This window comes from Barbus barbus (assembly GCF_936440315.1).
Source record: "Barbus barbus genome assembly, chromosome: 34".
Classification (NCBI taxonomy): domain Eukaryota; kingdom Metazoa; phylum Chordata; class Actinopteri; order Cypriniformes; family Cyprinidae; genus Barbus; species Barbus barbus.
In genome coordinates, this window is record NC_136762.1 from 8,520,879 (window position 1) to 8,541,485 (window position 20,607).

The following is a 20,607-nucleotide window of genomic DNA, read 5'->3' on the forward strand; positions in this document are numbered from 1 at the left end:
TGTTTTACTGATGTATTTACTACATTTCTGGGCCTAGGAACATCTCAGTTGCCTTGCTGTCTATGCAGAGTCATAGCTCTCCGATTTCATCAAAAATATCTTAATTTGTGTTCTGAAGATGAACGAAGGTCTTACGGGTTTGGAACGACCTGAGGGTGAGTAATTAATGACAGAATTTTCATTTTGGGGTGAACTAGCCCTTTAAAAAAAAAAAAAAAAAAAGATTCGTTAAGTGATTTGTTCATAACACTTTCTGAAGAATACAAAGGTAAATGCCTGTATGTGTAAACAAGTGTTTTGTGTGTTATCAAGTTACCAATTTCCCAAATAGCTCGTTACAAAAATAAAAAAATTACAAGAGAACTGCAATCATATTACAACACTAATTAATTCCAAAGGGGAAGAGACATCGTAGGACACACCCTGGAAAGACATCTTAAGATCGGAAAACATCTGGTCCTTTTTTTTCTTAAACCCAATTCTGCAAAAATAATAATAATAATAAAAAATAAATTCAATTTATGACCATAGATGATATGAAAGTAAGGCTGTATAGGTGGGTTATGACTCTGAGGCTGCAAAGTCTAGGGGTTGGGCTTTGTTTCCAGTTGGGTGGGGGAGGTAAGACTGAAGTCTTGGGCTTTCATTAGGAAGGTGGTGGTTGCTATGGAGACTGCATCCAGCCTAAGGCAGCCAGATGGCAGAGGCAGTCTCCCGAGCCACGTCAGCAGACATTAAGACATAGACCTAACATTATTATACATTTGTCCATCATGTGCATCATGGTGTGCTCTGCCAAAAAAAAAAAAAAAAAAAATTGTCAGCTGATGCTTGTTTTTTTTATTAATTAATTTTACATTACACTTCCAACCAATAGATAAAATATTGGTTAAAATTTTGTTTTATAATAATAATAAGTTTGAAAAATGAACTTTTCCAGTATATTTGCAACCAATATATTATACACAGTACTTGTAATGATCATTTTGTTTTATAAAAAAATAATAATTTAACAAATTTAATTATTTCATCTTTAACGTTTTTATTTTTATATTATACTTTTAAACATTGGTTAATCAAAATGTTGTGTTTTATATGATAATAATTTTGTGTTTTTATACTGTGATAAAGACCTATCATTCCAACATTTCTGTAATTAAATTTACAAACTGTTTATTCATTTATATTTAAAGAAATTAAACACATCATCTCTAAACAATTCAAGCATCTGAAATAAACAGCATCCAGCATTTAGACATGTAGCTACTGTAACAGCATGGAATCATACACATTACACAGTTCCTAGGCTTTTTTTAAAAGCGTTTTTATATCTGACATCAGCTGTCCTATAACCATAGCATGTTGTGACATTCAATCAGTGCTTGACCCTTTATTCTCAGGTCTTTGTAACTGATGATGATTCACTCACACAATCAGCCAAACACCCCTTCCCCCAAAACTCCACCCCCACAGGGTCTCAGGCTGTCTAGAAGGCACTTAGACCTCTGGGGACCCTATGACGTTATCTATTCTCCCTAACTAAGCCTCAATGTCTTTATCGAGGATAAGCCCCCTTTAGCGTCTCATTAGTCAGAAGCTCAGCAGGCTAAAATATTTACGAACATCAAGTAGCACAGGAGATCTTGTTATAGTGACATCCAAATACACACACGCACACAACAAAAAGATAAATATAGCTGGCCTAAAACAGAAAAATAACACCATATAAAAATGCACATAAACATCTTAGTGTATGACTGATTCCTAACTGGAACATGGTCTCTAAATATTGAGAATCAAATGCAGCAATGACTCAAATAAAAGGCCTTCTTTCATTTCTAGAGCACTGAAAACCACAAATTACATGAAACGCTCTATTCCCAATTTCATCATGTAGGCGAGTGTTTTGATCCGTGGACTGGTCTGTCATCATTTCAGACCTACAAGGACCATTCAGAGGCAATTTTCAGAAACATTATGTGGTACGAGCCACATTAGATCAATAGAATAATAATAATAACAATTAATAAAACATTAAATTCTTCATCAGGCAATGCATTGTATGTGTACTCAGAGTAGTCTACATGTTTTCAAAGAAAACATTTTTTGTTACACTTTGTGGTTTTATTTGGCGAATAACAACCAGGTTTACCAGTTATTTTATTTTTATTTATTCAGTTATTGCTTAGTATATAATATGAAATAGGGATAATTACTCAGTATTGGCATTGCGAATGGTTCATTTTTTGCAGATACAATGTCATGTACTGCCCCCTTGTGTTGAAGCAAGCACACTACGGGGAAAATACCTCATTTCCTACTGATCTCAACACAGTTTTTTAGATGCTGTGTAATTGCATGTGCATTATTTTTTCTCCTTTTATAGTAGACATGGAAATAAATGTCTATTCACTGTTCCAGCAAGCAACAGTGATAAAGCACCAAGCTTGTTTTCCATAAACGCAGTATGACACCTAGTATGAATGCCTGAACAAATAGAAAACATTTTTAAGATCATGGGTCTACGATGTCAGAATCAAGCTCTTTTGATTTCTCTTTTTCACGCCAACGCTTAAATAAAGACATGAGGCTGAAGCCCTCTTTAGTGCTTTTAAATGATATTGTTTGGCTATTTCTCTTCCCAGTACTAAACTGCAAGCTAGGCACTATCTCTTCAGTCTTCACCTCCGGCTCGACCGATTGTGATTGTGTTGAGTCAACAGATTGTGATTCCTCTTGAGAATTAAGTGGCTTGGTGTCTGAATCTTTAACAGTCTCTGTAGACTTTTGCAATGTGGCAATCATACTGCAATCCACAGATTTCCCTTTTCCAATAACACCTATAGAGGGAGCCGGAGATGAGTTTAGATTACTAGACACAAATAGATCCTCTTGACTGGTATGTCCACAACTGGCCTCGGGAAGTGCGATTGTGTGCCGGCGATTGATGATCTGGCCGTTCTGCAGCACAGAGCTGGATTTAGAGGTGTTTTCTTCAATAGTCACGATAAACAGTCTTCTGTCTTCCTGGAAGAATGTCTGCCTGGGAGAAAGGATCGGTGACAGGGCCTCGCCGGATGAAATGCTACTTCGACTGGACTGGTATTGCAAAACTTTCCGTGACATCTCTCTCATATTTTGCACCTCTATCTCTGTCTGCACATCTTCCTCCTCCTGCACCGTGAATACAGAGACACGCTGATTGATTGAGGAATCTGCACTTTTCTGCTCCGGATTTGAGATTGTAATCTCTGGGTGACTGGGCGTCTCATCTTTATCAACGCTCTCTTTGATCAAAGCGGATTGCATGGCACTTTTTATCCAGCTGTCCATCTTGACCTCTCTATTGTCAGCGGGGCGTTTCTCCGGCATGGTGGTCTCAGTAAGATTGCCCCGTGAGGGGGAACTGGTCCTGACTCTACGGCGGGATTGGCGACTGTTGAACCTCTGTAGGATGGACTCCAGAGCAACTCCTTCGATGTCTTTGTCTCGTGAGGAGCAGGTGGCGGTGGAACGTCGCTTGGCCGCGACCTGAGTACGCTCTTGCTGTCTGCGCTTCACCTCTACCAATTCTCGTTCAAGATTCTCCTATATAGAGAGGAGAAATGACACGGGCTTTTCAAATCTTTTCAAAAATCTTCCAAACTTAGTGCCGTGTATATTGTATTTCTTCTTCATTTTATGGCACAACTTTGTTCTTCTTTTTGTTTGAAAAATTTTCACAATCCTAAAACACTTCCAGCTATATTTTCAATGCGGTCTCAGATTTCAGACATCATTTCAGTACATCAATTCACACATACTGTCAATATTATTTCTTTATAAAAAAACATTTTACATGTAAAATGTTTGCTTAAGAGTACCCAGAATGCATCTTTAGATGGCACAATTACCTGAACCGCTCGTTTGAACTTCTCACAGAAAGAGTAGAAAATGGAGCAACACTCCTCTAGTTTGAACTGAGTTGGATCCTCACAGAAATACTCCGCTACCGAATCACTCACGGCAGAAAGGTTTTTGAAGGCCTCCTCGGTCTCCTTTAACATGGTGTCTGCATTCTAAAAAAAAAACAGAACAAAGAAAAGCTAAATTGTAGAAAATCTGTTGTGAAACAACAGTTGTGTCAGCACATCAGTATTGACTCAATAATGTGTTACTATACCTAGCGACTTTGGACAAAAACAACTTGCATGCTCATATTCAGATATAAACTAAACAGGTCTTGGGGACTTGTGACACATAAAATGCCTCACCTGCAGAAAATCCCTCATCTTTTCTTCCAGATCTGGCTGTTTACTAGCATTCTGCTTTGCCACCTGTACTCTATTCACTTCCTTTTGGAAATCAGACTCGATTTCCTGCTTATGGATCCTGTATTGCAGAAGATAAAGAAAATATTTCACTCTTTTTGGCATTTACATTTCAATTTAGTATTGAGCACAATAAGCTGTGCTTATGAGCGCACGTGAGCTCAGCGTTACTGAAACTCGCTGATCAGATCACAGACACAGAACAACAACACCCGGACTCTGTTTTAACCATTCGAATTATGTTTTATTGAGACAAAACATTGCAGTGAAGAAAAGAACAAAGTGCAACACCCAATCACAAGAAAAACAACAAATACACATGAATATAAAATCAATCACACATCAAAAATAAGAAACAAACGATTCAGCAATGTCAAAAGCAGTAAATATGCACTGAGTGCCCTCTGCGGACACAAACTGCAATCTGAGGAAGGTGACACGTGCACACAGAAGCACTCCAAAGGGGACAGACAGAGTCCATGCAGCAATCTCCAATGGATCATCCGAAGACCCGGGTCCCCTGAGGATGATGTGACTGTCTCCCAAACCCGATCAGAAAACAAAGGCTGCAAGTCACCACTGATATCCCCAGACCGTATAATTGCCACGGACAATGGTCGGCATGATTGTCCGAGGAAAAAAGAGCAAACAACCGAAGCAGAAACAACAGAACCATCAGTGGGGAGAACCACCCTCCGCAAAGGATGTACAGGCAATTCTGCCAGCATTATCACCATTTCTGTCTAAAATGGAAATATTTAAATTTCTTCTAACAATTACCAAAACACCTTTTAGTTTTATTGTCAGTCGCAGCAAAAGAGACCACCTCGTAATATTTATTATTGCATCTATGAACGCCATCCTTCCACAAATGAGGTTCCTGGATTAAAGCAATGTCAACCTTTTTTCGTCGCAGTAGTTCTAAAAAACTTGTACGTTTATGGAGGCTTTTTACAACTTAGTATATTAATTCAGTCATTATTATCAAACAAATAAGTGAACTGAACAAATGAGAGAAAGTAATATCACTGCAAATGAAATATCTCAAGTCTTCCTTTAACCCATCAAAAAAACAAAAACAAAAAAACACCCCATAAAACTTTTGCAGACTGGGGTGAAAACCCCAGGCTGCCGCCCTCCCCTGTCTTAGTCAGTGACAGTAACATGAAAAGCAGTACCATTCTTTAGAACACCGCCATTAGCCCTATTATAAGAGAACAGAATAACTTTAACTTCACACGAGTAATAAAGTGGGGTAAAAAAAAATTTTGTAAGTAAATAAAAAGGATGTATAGCCTACTCTCCATAACGAGGAAACAAACATACTGTAAATAATTGCATCATGTACATTAAAAACTATACATTAGTGATACTAAGTTGGAGCTCAGGAACTGGCGCGCTTCGTCCGGTGAATGCATTACTTTTGTCTCACTGCGTTTCATGACGATCTTCAGCATAGCAGGATAATGAAGAATACTCTGCAGACCTGCTTCTTTCAATTCCTTCCGTATTGTACTGAAGGCGCTCCACTTCAGTCGTGGCCTAATGGATAGAGAGTTGGACTTAACCTAACCCGAAGGTCTTAGGTTCGAGTCTCAGGTCCGGCAGGGATTGTAGGTGGGGGAGTGAATAACCAACACTCTCTCCACCCTCAATACCATGCCTGAGGTGAGACCCTTGAGCAAGGCACCGAACCCCCAACTGCTCCCCGGGCGCCGCAGCATTGGCTGCCTACTGCTCCGGGTGTATGTTCACTACTGTGTGTACACTTGGATGGGTTAAATGCAGAGCACAAATTTCGAGTATGGGTCACCATACTTGGCCACACACCACTTCCCTTTCCCTTTTCCCTTATTTGCCATCGCGGGAGAGAAGTCGCGGAAAAAGCTCAACATCGCACCGTCATTTGCTTTCTCAGCACCGCAGTGTCTTGCTTCATTAAGAATCAAATTCCTGTCGTTGTAGCGCAACAGTTTGAAGAGAAACACTCGCAGTTTGGAGTGATAAGTAAACTCGGTACGCGCGCTCAATCTCGATATCTCTGCCTGCCAGTGATGGGATCCAGATCGGCAGGGACCGTTTCAGAAAGCCGATTGGGTCATCCTTGACGGCCCCTTCAGGTAGTCCCAGCATTACTACGTCTGCTGTGGTCCTGTAATTCAGTCACCTGCTGCTCGAAGGCATCCAGACGCATGGTGTGTTCGCTGATCACTTTTTTCTGCTCTCTCTGTTCCCCGATTAAAAAGTACAATTTAGAGCATATGTTTTGAATTGTGGTCATGTGAGAGGGGAATTCGGTGCGCATCGCTGTCAATCCAGCCCTCAAAATGTCCTCAAATCGCTTTACAGTGACTGCCATGTTATCTTCCTCGGCCGCTGGTTTTGTTTTCTTCTTAATTGGCAAGGATGATGGTGAAAGATAAGCGAGTTTCCGACTGTGTGACATCTCCAGACCAGGCAATGACCAATGAAAAACTACCCCAAATGCAAGAAAAGAAGACGAAAAACAGCAAAAGACGGGTTATTTACAAGGAGCTCAGCTAATGTGCGTCTTGGCTCATGAAAGCGTCACGTGACCCCCCATTCTAGGGGAATTTAATAAAGCAAATCTCTCCCGTGAACTGCCAAAATACAGACAGCACATTACATATCCCACCTGAGACAGTATATACTGGATTACACAGCAATAAACGACGCATATCACTCTGTCCCACGGGCAGCTTTAGGACTCTCTGATCACTGTTTGGTTCATCTTATTCCGACCTACAGGCAGAAACTGAAATCAGCAAAACCTGTATTAAGGACTGTAAAGAGATGGACAAATGAGACACATTTATATTTATATTTTTTATCTTATCTTATCATTTATTTTATTCTTTTATTTTATTTTATTTTATTTTATGTTTTGTACTTTTGTCCTTCTTAATATTTGTATTCTATATAATTGCACTGTCCTTGGAGCGGACCTGACCTACATTTCACTGCTGGTTATACCCTGTATAATTGTGTATGTGACAAATAAAACTCTTGAATGAGGCAGAGCGGGTTTTACAAGCCTGTCTCGACCTTACTGAGTGCTTTTGAAGCTGCTGCAAACAATCTGGACGAGCTTACAGAGACTGTAACATCTTATATCAGTTTCTGTGAGGATATGTGCATTCCCAGTACCGCCCTCCCTATATGCAGAGTACGCCGTTTTAACCATTAAAACCATAAAAACTAGTTTTCTGTAGTGTGTTTTGGGACATATTCCATTAGGATTTATTGGTTTTAACAAGCCACCAATAGAAGGTGACCAGTTACCAGTAGAGACCAACGGGGTCCAATCAGGGACTGGGGGTAAAATTAGGCCCTGGACAAATCTGGCCCATTCGGCCCAAGCGTTCCTCATGAATGATTTACTGGGTTATAGGGCCTTAAATTGGAGTAAATAAATGAATAAATAAAATAGGACAGAAACAAATAATGATAGATATTACTGAATTCTTAATAATGAACTTAATATTGCATTTTTGTCACATAGAAAGGAACTTGACAGTAAAGCAATGATTTTGAGCTAAAATGCATAAAATTTACTGCTATTAAATTCGGTCATCATTTCCTCACTCTCATGCTGTTCCAAACATGTATGACTTACTTTCTTCTGTGGAACACAAAAGAAGATAATTTGTAGAATATTATCAAACCACTTTGGTTACCTAGTGTATTCTACTGTTTGTATACTGTAAAGAAATTTCTTGAAATTTTTAATGACATGATCGTGAGTAAATGATGACCATTTTAATTTTGGGGTGAACTATCCCTTTAAGAACTTTAACATTAGTAAGTAGTTAACGCCTAATTTATATAAGACACTATTTAAACATTTAAAGAGAAAGAAGCTATTAAAGCTATTCTGTTAAATTATCCTTTGCCCTACTGAAATTTAATATAATTCATAAAATCCAGAATTTAACTGACTCTATTAGTAAGATGGTGGTCACAACAAGTAAAACCATGGTCCTCGTTAACATATGGTTTTTAAAATAAATAATAACAAACTATGGACTTTGTAATAAAAAATAAATAAATAAACATGTAGAAACTACAAAACAACTTCTCCAATTCCCCAATAGTTAATATAATAAAATCAGCTAAAACACAATAGGCTATTTGTACAGTGTTAATGTCTGCAAGTTAAATGGTGCTGAATTGACAAGTAATTATGAATCGGCGGTTTTTGGCAGTTTACATAGTCGTGGCTGTTTTCAGCCAGCATCACTACAGAACCTTTAGTGTTTTCATATCGCACGACTGTATAACAATTTTGTGTCACATCTGAATGGATCAAGCGACTTGCGCCGTTTATCATTTTACATTCAGAACGTTCATCAGCGCTATGCGGGTGACTGATCTGCTCTTATTTTAAGCGCTTCTGGGGGATGCATTGCGTAGTGCCACTTCACACTTTTGGAGTATTTTCTTTTTGAAGTTTCGCATGAGCTGTGATTTGAAAATGTACACTAATATGACCTTGCAGTCCTTATAAGGGGGAGGTCCCTCGCTTCCATGATCGGCCCACGACTCGACCGGCCCACTGGGAATGTCCCGGTACTCCCGATGGCCAGTACATCCATTACAGTTTCCATTAAAACCAATACAAGTCCCATTATAACCAGTAAAACCATTACAAATTTTGTGATGGTGTCTATTGTTTTTTTCAACATTACATGTTATTACAAATGCCTGCAAAGGGAGCCAAAGGCCTGGTCATTGCTGCTGTTACACTTACAGGACGATCAAGTCCTTGTTTAATAGACTGTTGACCAAACATTTAATTAAAATATCCACTTAATCTTTCATTTCTGGCCACCTTTTTGCTATAGATGACACAGCCTCTATAATTTCTTCAACAAAAACATGTGGACATCACAACCCTAACAAAAATTAACCATGGTTTTCGTAGTAAAACTGCTCTATTTTCTTTTGCGTGATTTCTGAATGCTTGAGACCATAAAATCAATCAGACAACTGTATTACTGCCATAGGCAATTGTCTAGACTAGAGCTACAATTGTAATTTGTAAATAATACAATTTAATTACAATTTATTTATTTATTTACTTTTATATTGGATTAAAGTTCTATTTTGACCCCTATGGTAGGTGTTTTTTTTTTTTACTTCCATAATATTTGAGGGAGAGGGCACAACAATAAAATCCTACTTAGGGCACCCATTTGGCCAGCAGCGGCCCTGTGCATTCCTACCAGGACTCATCTAACTTATAACAATGACAAACCATGGTTCACTGTAAAACTCAGACAGCTCCGTCAGGCCAAAGAAGATGCTTACAGGAATGGGGACAGAGTCTTGTATAAACAGGCCAAATACACACTGGAAAAGGAGATCAGAGTGGCAAAGAGGAATTATTCCGATAAGCTAAGGATCCAATTCTCTTTCAGTGACATGGCTTCAGTGTGGAAAGGTCTGAAAGACATCACCAATTACAAGACACCATCCCCCAGCACTGTGGAGAATCAACAACTGGCAGATGATCTGAATGAGTTCTACTGCAGGTTTGAAAAAACACCATTCACACCTCCTGCAACCCCCCTCTCCCCCACACCTGCACTGCAGATAAGAGAAGATGACGTGCGCCAGGTCTTCAAAAAGAACAAGAGAAGGAAGGCACCAGGCCCAGACGGTGTGACATTAGCCTGTCCGTAATCCTGTGCTGACCAGCTGGCCCCCATCTTCACACAGATCTTCAACAGATCACTGGAGCTGTGGGAAGTCCCCTCATGCTTCAAACGCTCCAACATCATCCCGTCCCAAAGAAATCCTAGATAACAGGACTTAACGACTACAGACCTGTGACTCTAACATCTGTGGTCATGAAGTCATTTGAAAAACTGGTTTGGGCTTATCTGAAGGACATCACTGGACCCTTACTGGACCCCCTGCAGTTTGCCTACAGAGCAAACAGGTCTGTGGATGATGCAGTCAACATTACATACTGCAACACCTGGAGAGACCAGGGACTTATGTGAGGATCCTGTTTGTGGACTTCAGCTCGGCCTTTAACATTATCACTCCAAACCTCCTCCTGCCCAAACTAACTCAGCTCTCCGTCCCCACCTCCGTCTGTCAGTGGATCAACAGCTTCCTGACAGACAGGCAGCAGCTAGTGAGGCTGGGAAAATTCACATCCAACACCCGCACCATCAGCACTGGAGCTCCTTAGGGCTGTGTTCTCTCCCCACTGCTCTTCTCCCTCTACACCAATGACTGCACATCTAAAGACCCCTCTGTCAAGCTCCTTAAGTTTGCAGATGACACCACACTGATCGGCCTCATCCAGGATGGTGACGAGTCTGCTTACAGACAGGAGGTTAAGGAGCTGGCTGTCTGGTGCAGTCTTAACAACCTGGAGCTCAACATGCTCAAAACTGTGGAGATGATCGTGGACTTCAGGAGAACCCCCCCCCCCCCCCCCCCCCCTGCACTCCCCCCCACTCACCATCATGAACAGCTCTGTGACTGCAGTGGAGTCATTCAGATTCCTGGGCACCACAATTTCTCAGGACCTGAAGTGGGACAATCACATTGAGTCCATTGTGAAAAAGGCCCAGTAGATGTTGTACTTCCTTTGCCAGCTGAGGAAGTTCAACCTGCCACAGGAGCTGCTGAAACAGTTCTACTCTGCCATCATTGAATCCGTCCTCTGCACTTCATTAACTGTCTACCAAATACTAAGCTACCAAAATCTGACCTCAGAAGACTACAGAAGGTAGTCCGGACTGCTGAGCGAATCATTGGTACAACCCTCCCCAGTCTCCAAGAACTGTACTCATCCAGAGTGAGCAAAAGGGCTGACAAAATCACTTTGGACCCCTCACATCCAGCACACAACCTCTTTGAACTGTTACCTTCTGGTCTACGCTAAAGAGCTCTGAGCACCAGAACGGCCAGACACAGGAACAGTTTCTTCCCTCAGGCAATCCATCTCATGAACATTTGAACGCTTAACAATAAACATGAAACACACAACACTATCATACTTTTTTTTTTTTTTTTTTAAGACACATACTTATTACATTTCAAATTTGCATCTAACATACCTGTACATACCGAATTCTCTATTTTGTATATTGTGTTTGTGCTATTTTGCTTATTGTCCATTTTAAATACTGGAATTTTTTTTATTTTTTTTTTTGATTATCTGTGTCCTGTCCTGTCACTGTCATTCTGTCGCACTGTGGAGCTACTGTCACTAAAACAAATTCCTCGTATGTGCAAACATACTTGGCAATAAAGCTAATTCTGATTCTGATTTACAGATCAACAGAAAGACTTTTACGAAAGCAAGATCGAGATTCTATCTTCAATACATCAAATTGATAATGTTGTTACAATCAGTATTGTTAACTACAACTATAAAAGTTTTTTTTATTTTTTATAAAGCTAGAAAAACATATGAATATTAGATGAAAAACTTAAACTTAAAAAACTTCAACAAAAATTTGAAATGTTGCTTTGGCGGCTAAGTGAAAGACACAGTAAAAGCACAAACATTTCTATATTTTACTTTAAAGCTCAAGAGAAATATTTTTAAAAATAACAAAAACTAATAAAAATGACAAAAGAACATTCTGTAACAAAATTACTAAAAGTAAAAACAAAAAATTTAAAAATAAAAGCTATTCAAAATACTATATTTGTATATAGCATACTAAAACAACACTGGTTTTATTGTTAAAACTTTAACAGATTTTTGTAATGTGTGTGTTTTTATATTCAGCTACAATTGAATTAATCGCATAAAATAAAAGATTATAGAGAAGTGCAATATTTTTCAAACAGCAATGTGTGGCCTACCTTGCTGCATCTCCAATGTGCTGTAGTTGCTCTGGGAACTTCAGCAGCGATGCATCAATCTTCTGGGCTTGCTGGGGTAACAGACACAGGACAAAATAATTAAAATGGAAATATAGCTGTGTTTCTTCTGTGGCTCTGGCATCACAGTATCATATTAAACATCATAGCTACCATTGCAACATAGTGCATGAGGTTCATTCCAGGCTTGTTGGCTTTGGTATCTGCTAGTTTGAGAAGAGACGTTATCCGGAATCCCACCGCACTGCCAGCGTACCCTCCCTGGTGGATGTGAGGAAAGAACGATTAGGATCTTATGACAATGTAAACACACTCACAAGGTACTGTTTTGAGTTTGACCGACTTTAATCACTGTTAACAAGCATAACTAGATACAGTGGCATGACTATACTCACAGAGTTCATGTAGTTCCCTGTCTTCAAGACCAGGCGAATGACTGCATGTAGATCAGCACATTCCAGCAGCTCTGGAAATAATTGTATACATGGGACAGGTGAAATAAAATAAATCAGTACTAAAAGTACTAATAAACAAAGCGCTACACATGTTTTTGGACTTTTTTATGTTTCCTGGGAATCAAACTTAGTCATGCTCTAGCAAATTACATAAATAGGATGAAGATTCAGCATGACAGTGTTTTTTTAAAGATGATTTAAATTATTTAAAATTATTACTTAGATCATTTGATATTTCATTTGAAATTTTTTCAAATAAGGCATTCGATAATTGACTAATGACATTTTCTTTGCCATTAAAGTGAAATTACTGAAACGGGAGCCTGATAAAAAATGCTCATTTAAAAGAAAAAATCTCAGAAAAATCTCAGACGGACTTAAGGTTTTTGCATTTGAAGTCTTCTATATATATTGTATATATTTATACATATTTGTATTTATATATAATATTATTAATTATTATAATTATTATTAATACACAGTCAAACCAAAAATTCTTCAGACACCAGATATCATTTTTGATATCTTTTTACTAGTGTGTGCAGGACACTATAGTTCATTTATGTAAGTGAGGATAGCAAAATAAATCAACTCTGACATATTATACCCAAAAATTCCTCAAACATTGGACTACCAGTAAAACTGATAACAATTTGGGACCAAAAATTATTAAGACACTTTGACCTGACCATGTTTTGCTTAAGTGTTTTTTCTTTAATTGCTAATGCAAATTTTTTACACCACAGACTGAACAAAATTAAGCATCGCTTACTAATTGGTTGACCTAAATTGGTATTATCTAATTGTGTACTTAAATTTAACAGCTGACAACTGACTTTCAACCCAATTCGTTACATACCTTTCTATCAAAGTTATTCGACATTATGGTAAATATTTATGTGAAGCATTCATATAGTTTGTACTATATATATGTGTATATATGTGTGTGTGTGTGTGTATGTATATATATATATATATATATGTATATGTATATATATATATATATATATATACATATATATATATATATATATATACACACACACATATATATATATATATATATATATATATATATATATATATACAAACACACACACACACACACACATATATACACACATATATATATATATATATATATATATATATATATATATATATATATATATATATACACACACACATATACATATATATATATCTATCCATCTATCTATATATATATATATATATATATATATATATATATATATACTGTATATATATATTAATCATAAGTAATTACTGAAAACTAGAGAAAAGGTGTGACTTCCCTACTTCAAAAAAGGGAAGAGGGCATGTTGACTTACAGTATAGGAAATAGGAGACGGCTTCAATTGTATGTCAATCATACCTTGTCCAGCAGAGGTCATAACTGCAATAGAGTGATTCGCTTCATCCATAAAATGGGGGAACTCCTCTTTGAGTACTAAACTGTTCAACCATTGCTCATAGCTAGAGGAAGAACAAACAAATTAATATAATCATGATGGTATATCTAAAGTTCACTCACATTTAGAGTAATTTGCAGTGACCTACAAATCCACTGTCTTGTATTGATAATCAATACCTGGCAACGGAGAAAAAACATGAGCTATACTGTGCAAATTGCTTAGTATTGAAGGTGCTCTCTGTACAGTTGTGTAAGTGTGTATTTGTCTTTCTGTGGCTGTATACACCCACCAAGGAACTTTGACAAGTTGTACCATGAACCGATCTGCCTCAGAGAGAGTTGAACAGTCTCCTTTAAAATCAAGAAGCTGACGCACCTAATGAAATGAAACAAACACAATGCATTACAGTAAGCTTTCAGTTCAAATCAAATGAAAGTTCAGTTTACAATTACAAATGAAATTGCTGCATAAGATACACATATTAATTTTTGAAGTACACAAACGTATATTCAAATGCCATTGGCACACTATCAAAGCTTTGGAATTGCTCAACGAGTCTAACTAAAGCCCTGATCCATATATTACACCCACCTCTCCATCCTCTGGCAGTAGTTTGCACAACTCCTTCAGTTTCCCAGTACCAAATCTTTCTCCTCTGCCGTTGATAATGTCATCAATCATTCCACTCACTGACCTGTGGAGAAAGTTGTGGTAGAATAACAGATCAGGACCTCCAAAGACTATTTCAGGAGTTAGAAAATATCAGATTTTTCAGAGTTTGAATGGAATTGGGTCTCTCCTATTAGCGCTATATAAAACCCCAGTCTTCCTTATGAACTTTAAGGCAGATGCATTTGCAAAAAAGAAAAGAAAAGAAATTAATATGCATCATACATTATTTATTTTTTTATATATAAATTTTTCAGGCTGCATAAGTCATTATCACTATGTTTTAAAATCCAAAAAATACTTGTCATTTTAATATAAAGCAAAATATGTTTATATGCATAAAATTAAATTTCTCTGTCTTAAAATACTCTCTCATTTCACCATTTAATGTGCAGTGAAATCTAACATATTTGTAGGTTAAATTTCCAGTAGTGGTTTAAACACTGCTATTCTGTGGCGTGTCAATATTGCTCTGTTTGTTTGAGCGGCCCAACACAGCAACAGTGACTCAACCTATGGCATGAGTTTGGGGGCGGAACTACCTGTTTGTCCATCCAACGCCAGCTGCGGGGAATGTCTGAGAAACTTGTATGAAATCAATCCATACTTTCACTGCTAGTGGAACAGACCCACTTCATCTTTAAATAGACTGATAACATTGTAAAACTCAATTCAGCATTGTTCTCCAAAACACCCGTTAGAACAGTATAGAGGAAGTGGCCAGCATATAGACTTCCACACTGTGAGTCATACTTCACCTTGTTCTGACTGCTGCATATACTTAATATCCGTTTCCTGGCCAACCATAAAAAATACCTGGATTAGACAAGCCCAATCTTGCTTTTTTAAAGATACACACAAGCACACCAAACTGGTATCACAAGCTCTAGAGCTAAAAGCTGATGTATACATTAAAGTTAAACTGTCACAATCACCTAATCAATATCTGCGAAGAAACACTGTATGATTAAGGGAACCGCTGATGATGTGAATAATGCAAAGCCCATGTTATCTTCATGCTTTTAGCCTGGTAGAGAAGATATGGACTGCCTGATGTTGTCAGAAAAAAATGTATTTGGCTTGCAGAGACATGTGAGCTATTGTATGACTACTGCGAGTTTCCACCCTAGGATCTGCTGCTTTTCTTAATACACCTTTGTGAAACACTCACCTCTTGAACTGCTTGAGGAAAATTCCAATGTTCATGTTCTTCTTGGAGTTGAGGATGGTCACCTGGCAAAGGAAAAAAGCCATTATACTGTATGAATAATGTTTGACAAAGACAGCTTTCAGACTTTGTTTTTATGTATATTCCATCATTAACATAAATGTAAACAGATTGCACTAAGTATTTACTCCACCCTAATGTTTTTCATCATTTATGAACTATGAAAAACTAATGATGATTTATGAACACCAACAACCCTGCCTATTAATTTCTTGCATCAAGAATAATCACCGGAACGTTGTGATGATGTGATTCAGCGGTTGTAAAATTAGATGTTCTGCATCACAGTGTTTTTGAAATGAAAGCTATTCAATATCGGCGGAGTCCACCTTATGTAAACACTTACAGAAAAGAAGAAATCACTCCACCTTTAAAAAGAGTTCAGATCAAAGGACAAACAGTCAAGTGGCGTCTATAAATGCCACATCATTGTCTTTTGAATGGCTCTGGGCATTATTTGCGAGAGAAAGTTCCATCAAATCTAGTAACTAGGCACAGCATGACAAATCATGATTACGACATTAAAATATGTGAAATCTTTCCAAACAACATGCTGAAAAACAATCACATGGGATTTTTCTGGAAAACACGGAATTTGAAGTCACTGTTATTTAAATTTCCTTTTAGTAAACTTTTATTTTTCTTTAGCTACCTGATTTTAGAAATAGTTACCAATTAGTTCTGTATCATGTGACTTTAGCAGAAGTAAAGCCAGTTTATAAATAGATATTCTCTGACAAAATGTCATAACCTAAGCACCTTTTGCTGAAATTATTATGCAATATACTAAATTTACCAAAGAGAGAGATTATGACAAAAATATTAATTGATCCACAATAGCATGCATAATTTACACTATAAAAAGTGATAACATGCTATTTAATTATGATTAATTTAATATTTATTTATTAAAAAGACATTTAAATGTTAAAATAAATTAATAGAATTTATTAATGTCAAAAGATTTGAGGTAAAACAGTAAAAAAATTATTTTATAGATTTTATTCAAGTCAAAAAGATAATTTAACAATTGAATCAACCTCAATCCATTGGTTTACACACACACACACACACAAAACTAAATTAAAGGGTAAGATCATGTATCAGTATCTTTAGTAATACTCTGCAGTACACTATGTGAAAGATAAGTGACCATAAAGAAACGGTTTATGCAAAAATAGCAATTTTGACACCTGCATGCAGCATGAAAATATATGAAGCTTGAATCACCTTCAGCTCTGTAATCATTACTACAGCGACAATTATAAAACCCAAAATAAACAGAAATTAAGTGAGGTTACAACTAACTAAAAGTCATCTCTATTACAGACCATCTGGGACAGTCACTGACCCTACCCCAGTGACAAGCTTGATGTAAGCATATGCAAATCTCTCTGATGAAATGAGTCCGGAAACACCCACTTACTGTAAGCCTGCAGATACAGAACAACTTTTCTGGCACATTCTACCTGAACTCACCGTTTCAGGTCCTGAGGCATTGCTTGGGGACTGGCGTACACTGCGGCGGTTTGCGGCCTGGACCTGCTTCTGATTATTGTGGCTGAATAACTCCTCCATACGTTTGGTGTCCAACTCAAACTCACTGTTCTTCTCAGCCGTCCATATGTTATGTTTGCCAAGCACAGTGTCCTTAGGTATGGCCTCCCAGTTGAAATTACGCATTCTAGAGGCCCGCATTGGGCCTCTGGTAAACGGGTCTCCGCCAGAGAAGAGGGCAGGAGGTGGAGGGGGAGGTGGAGGAGGAGGAGGAGGGGGTGGTGGTGGTGGTGGCGGCGGTGGTGGTATCATGATTTGGATGTCACTTGCAAAGGTTATGCTGCATCATCCCTTTAAAGAAAAGCCAGAAAAAGAAACCATATGGAAACTGTTTGTCTACAATATGCTAATATGCTATGGTTCAGCTGAAAAGGGAAGAATTAGTGTTGGGAAGTTAACCAAGAAACTCGAGGTAATATGCATTGGTGAGTACATAACTTACAAAAACAGGACAGTAGAAAAAAACACAGGTTTTCAAGTTTTACATGACCTCTGACTTTTATGCGAAAACTGTTAGAATATATATGCCTACATACTCTATACAGAGAGTATGAGTAAGGGTTGGTTCCACCACAATATCTTTAGTAAGCTTAAAAAAAACTTCTCTCATTACCATTGTTTGTTTGTGTTTTTACTACAGTTCACTGATGGTATTAACATGGTAGCCTACTCTGTACTCCAGGCCTATACATACATTTCAATATATTACTTATATGATACTGTAAAATATTATAATAACCTACTCCAGGATAAAAAAAAGACGTAAAACCGTAGTATCTTTGTATTTTTAATTCATAGAAATTATTTACTTACTCGTTTGTGAGGTATCCAGACGTCCTCCAAAAGAAAGTGCTGTCTGACAATATCTGAATCTACTTTGGCTATATACTACAGATGAGAAAAACATGCTCCATGTTAGTCTGTCACACGGGACTGCTGGTTACTGCAAAGCCGATCTGCGGAAGAATGATGTTGCAATCATCTGCTCTCTTACCTGTAGCTCACGCCCAGAACTCGTCAGAGCTTGTTTCAGACGTAATGCTGTGTCAGTGTCACGGTTTAAATTTCAGAAAGTACCATGCAAATGGACAATTACCCAATTTAACCGATAATAACAGCGAGTACTCTTAGAAACTGAAAGCTAGGTTGTTTACTTGTACAGTTACTTTGGGTAAAAGCCGGAAAATATTATGAGCAAACTCTGAATTACAGAGCCAAATCTATACAGTGTACAACTATCAAGGTGCTACAATTCTAAGTTGTTTAGCAACAAACAGCTATCCATAAAATCCCCCAAAATTTACCTCATTAAAGAATCAGAATTTTTACATACATTTTTTTAAATGAAACTTTTACGTGTATTTTAATGTCGAAGCATGGTGATGAGTAATTGTTGTAAAATATCGTACATTTTAGAGGAAAACCATAGCAAATCAGAGGAGTTTGCAAGGTGTTTGAGTTTTACAGTCTCTGCAAGAAGTGGGCTGTTGGGCTGAGTCTGAGACAGTATTTTAAGGAGATAAAATACCAAGTCAAGTCACCTTTATTTATATAGCGCTTTTAACAATGTAAATTGTGTCAAAGCAACTGCACAATATCAAAAAAGTGTGTCAATAATCTAAAATGAAAAGATTAAAAAAAAGATTTTCAGTTAAAGGCATTTCATTATTGAATTCAGTGATGTCCTCATCCAGCTCAGTTCAGTTTAAATAGTGTCTTTGCAATCAGGTCGACGGTATCGCTGGAAATAAAGTGTCCCCAACTAAGCAAGCCAGAGGCGACAGTGGCAAGGAACCAAAACTCCATCTGTGACAGAATGGAGAAAAAACCTTGGGAGAAACCAGGCTCAGTCAGGGGGCCAGTTCTCCTCTGGCCAAATGAACCAGCAGTTCAATTCCAACTGCAGCAAAGTCAGATTGTAAGGGCTCAACTGGTTCCAGTGGTCTTTCCCGATGACTGTCTAAGTGGCGGGGTCCTCACTGGGGATCTGTCTCTGGCGCTCATCTCGGTGTCCTGGTCTCCGCTGATGTTCAGGGCTGTAGAGGTCGTTTCTGGGTGCTGATCCACCATCTGCTCTGGATACGGACTGGATCTGGTGACTGCAGTGACCATCTGGGCTGGATACGGACCGGATCGGGTGGCTACGGTGACTGGGGATATGTCCCCTGGCTCATCCAGGTGTCCGGCCTCCACCGACGATCAGGGCCACATACATCATCTCCCGGCACCGATCCACCATCTGATCCGGACACGGACAGAGAAACAGAATAGAAACAGACAAATACCAGCGTAGATGCCATTCTTCCCACGATGCAACGAGCACATCATGCGTCACGGGGAGTGTTCCCGGCTCCGGCTGATCCAATCAATGCAGCCCAACAATCCTTCAACGGATCTAAACAACAGAAGTGTACCAGTGCACCACATGCAAGCCAGGTCAAAGAAATGCGTCTTCAATCCAGATCCAAACTGACAGAGTGTGTCTGCCTCCCGAACAGTACCAGGCAGACCGTTCCAGAGCCCGGGTGCCAAATAGGAAAAGGATCTGCCGCCCGCAGTCGACCCTGACATTCTAGGTACTATCAAACGGCCGGAGCCTTGAGAACGCAGCAGACGTGGAGGACCACAATGCGATAAGAGATCGCTCAAGCACTGAGGAGCCAAGCCACTCAGGGCTCTACAAGCAATTAACAAGACCCCAAAATCTATACGATGTCCGACGGGGAGCCAATGCAGTGTTGACAGAACCGGGCCAACATGGTCGCACTTCCTGGTTCTAGCAAGGACTCTAGCTGCTGCATTCTGGACCAACTGCAATCTGCTGATCAAGCGTGCAGAACAACCACCCAATAAAGCATTACAATAGTCCAACCTTGAGGCCATAAACACACAAACTAGTATTTCTGCATTTGACGTTGAGAGCATAGGTAGCAATTTAGATATGTTTTTGAGATGGAAAAACGCAGTTTTACAGATGCTAGAAACATGGCTTTCAAATGAAAGATTGCCATCAAACAGCACACCTAGGTTCCTAACTGATGAAGAAGAATTGACAGAGCAGCCATCAAGTGCCAGAT

At 38.5% G+C, this 20,607-nt stretch overlaps 1 protein-coding gene across 1 annotated transcript; it reads right to left on the reverse strand.

Moving 5' to 3' along the window:
• Positions 1-1,152: 1,152 nt before the first annotated feature.
• On the reverse strand, positions 1,153-18,498 carry fhdc4 (FH2 domain containing 4). The gene is made up of 12 exons (XM_079391878.1): positions 18,344-18,498; positions 17,453-17,821; positions 15,917-15,978; positions 14,668-14,770; positions 14,366-14,451; positions 14,037-14,137; positions 12,581-12,651; positions 12,339-12,446; positions 12,168-12,238; positions 4,254-4,371; positions 3,894-4,058; positions 1,153-3,588 (listed from the first exon to the last, which is right to left on the reverse strand). Exons 2-12 carry the CDS (start codon positions 17,780-17,782, stop codon positions 2,515-2,517), a joined length of 2,289 nt encoding a protein of 762 aa, XP_079248004.1. The 5' UTR covers positions 17,783-17,821; positions 18,344-18,498; the 3' UTR covers positions 1,153-2,514.
• Between the last annotated feature and the right edge of the window lie 2,109 nt (positions 18,499-20,607).

Bases quoted from the DNA above. Each gene is read 5' to 3' on its own strand.
- fhdc4 (XM_079391878.1), bottom strand. From the start codon at position 17,782: ATGATACCACCACCGCCGCCACCACCACCACCACCCCCTCCTCCTCCT. The intron at 14,771-15,916 runs GTGAGTGTTTCA...CTTTCTCCACAG, and splicing joins TTCCTCAAGCAGTTCAAGAG to GTCAGTGAGTGGAATGATTG. The intron at 4,059-4,253 runs GTGAGGCATTTT...TTTTTTTTTTAG, and splicing joins AGATGAGGGATTTTCTGCAG to AATGCAGACACCATGTTAAA.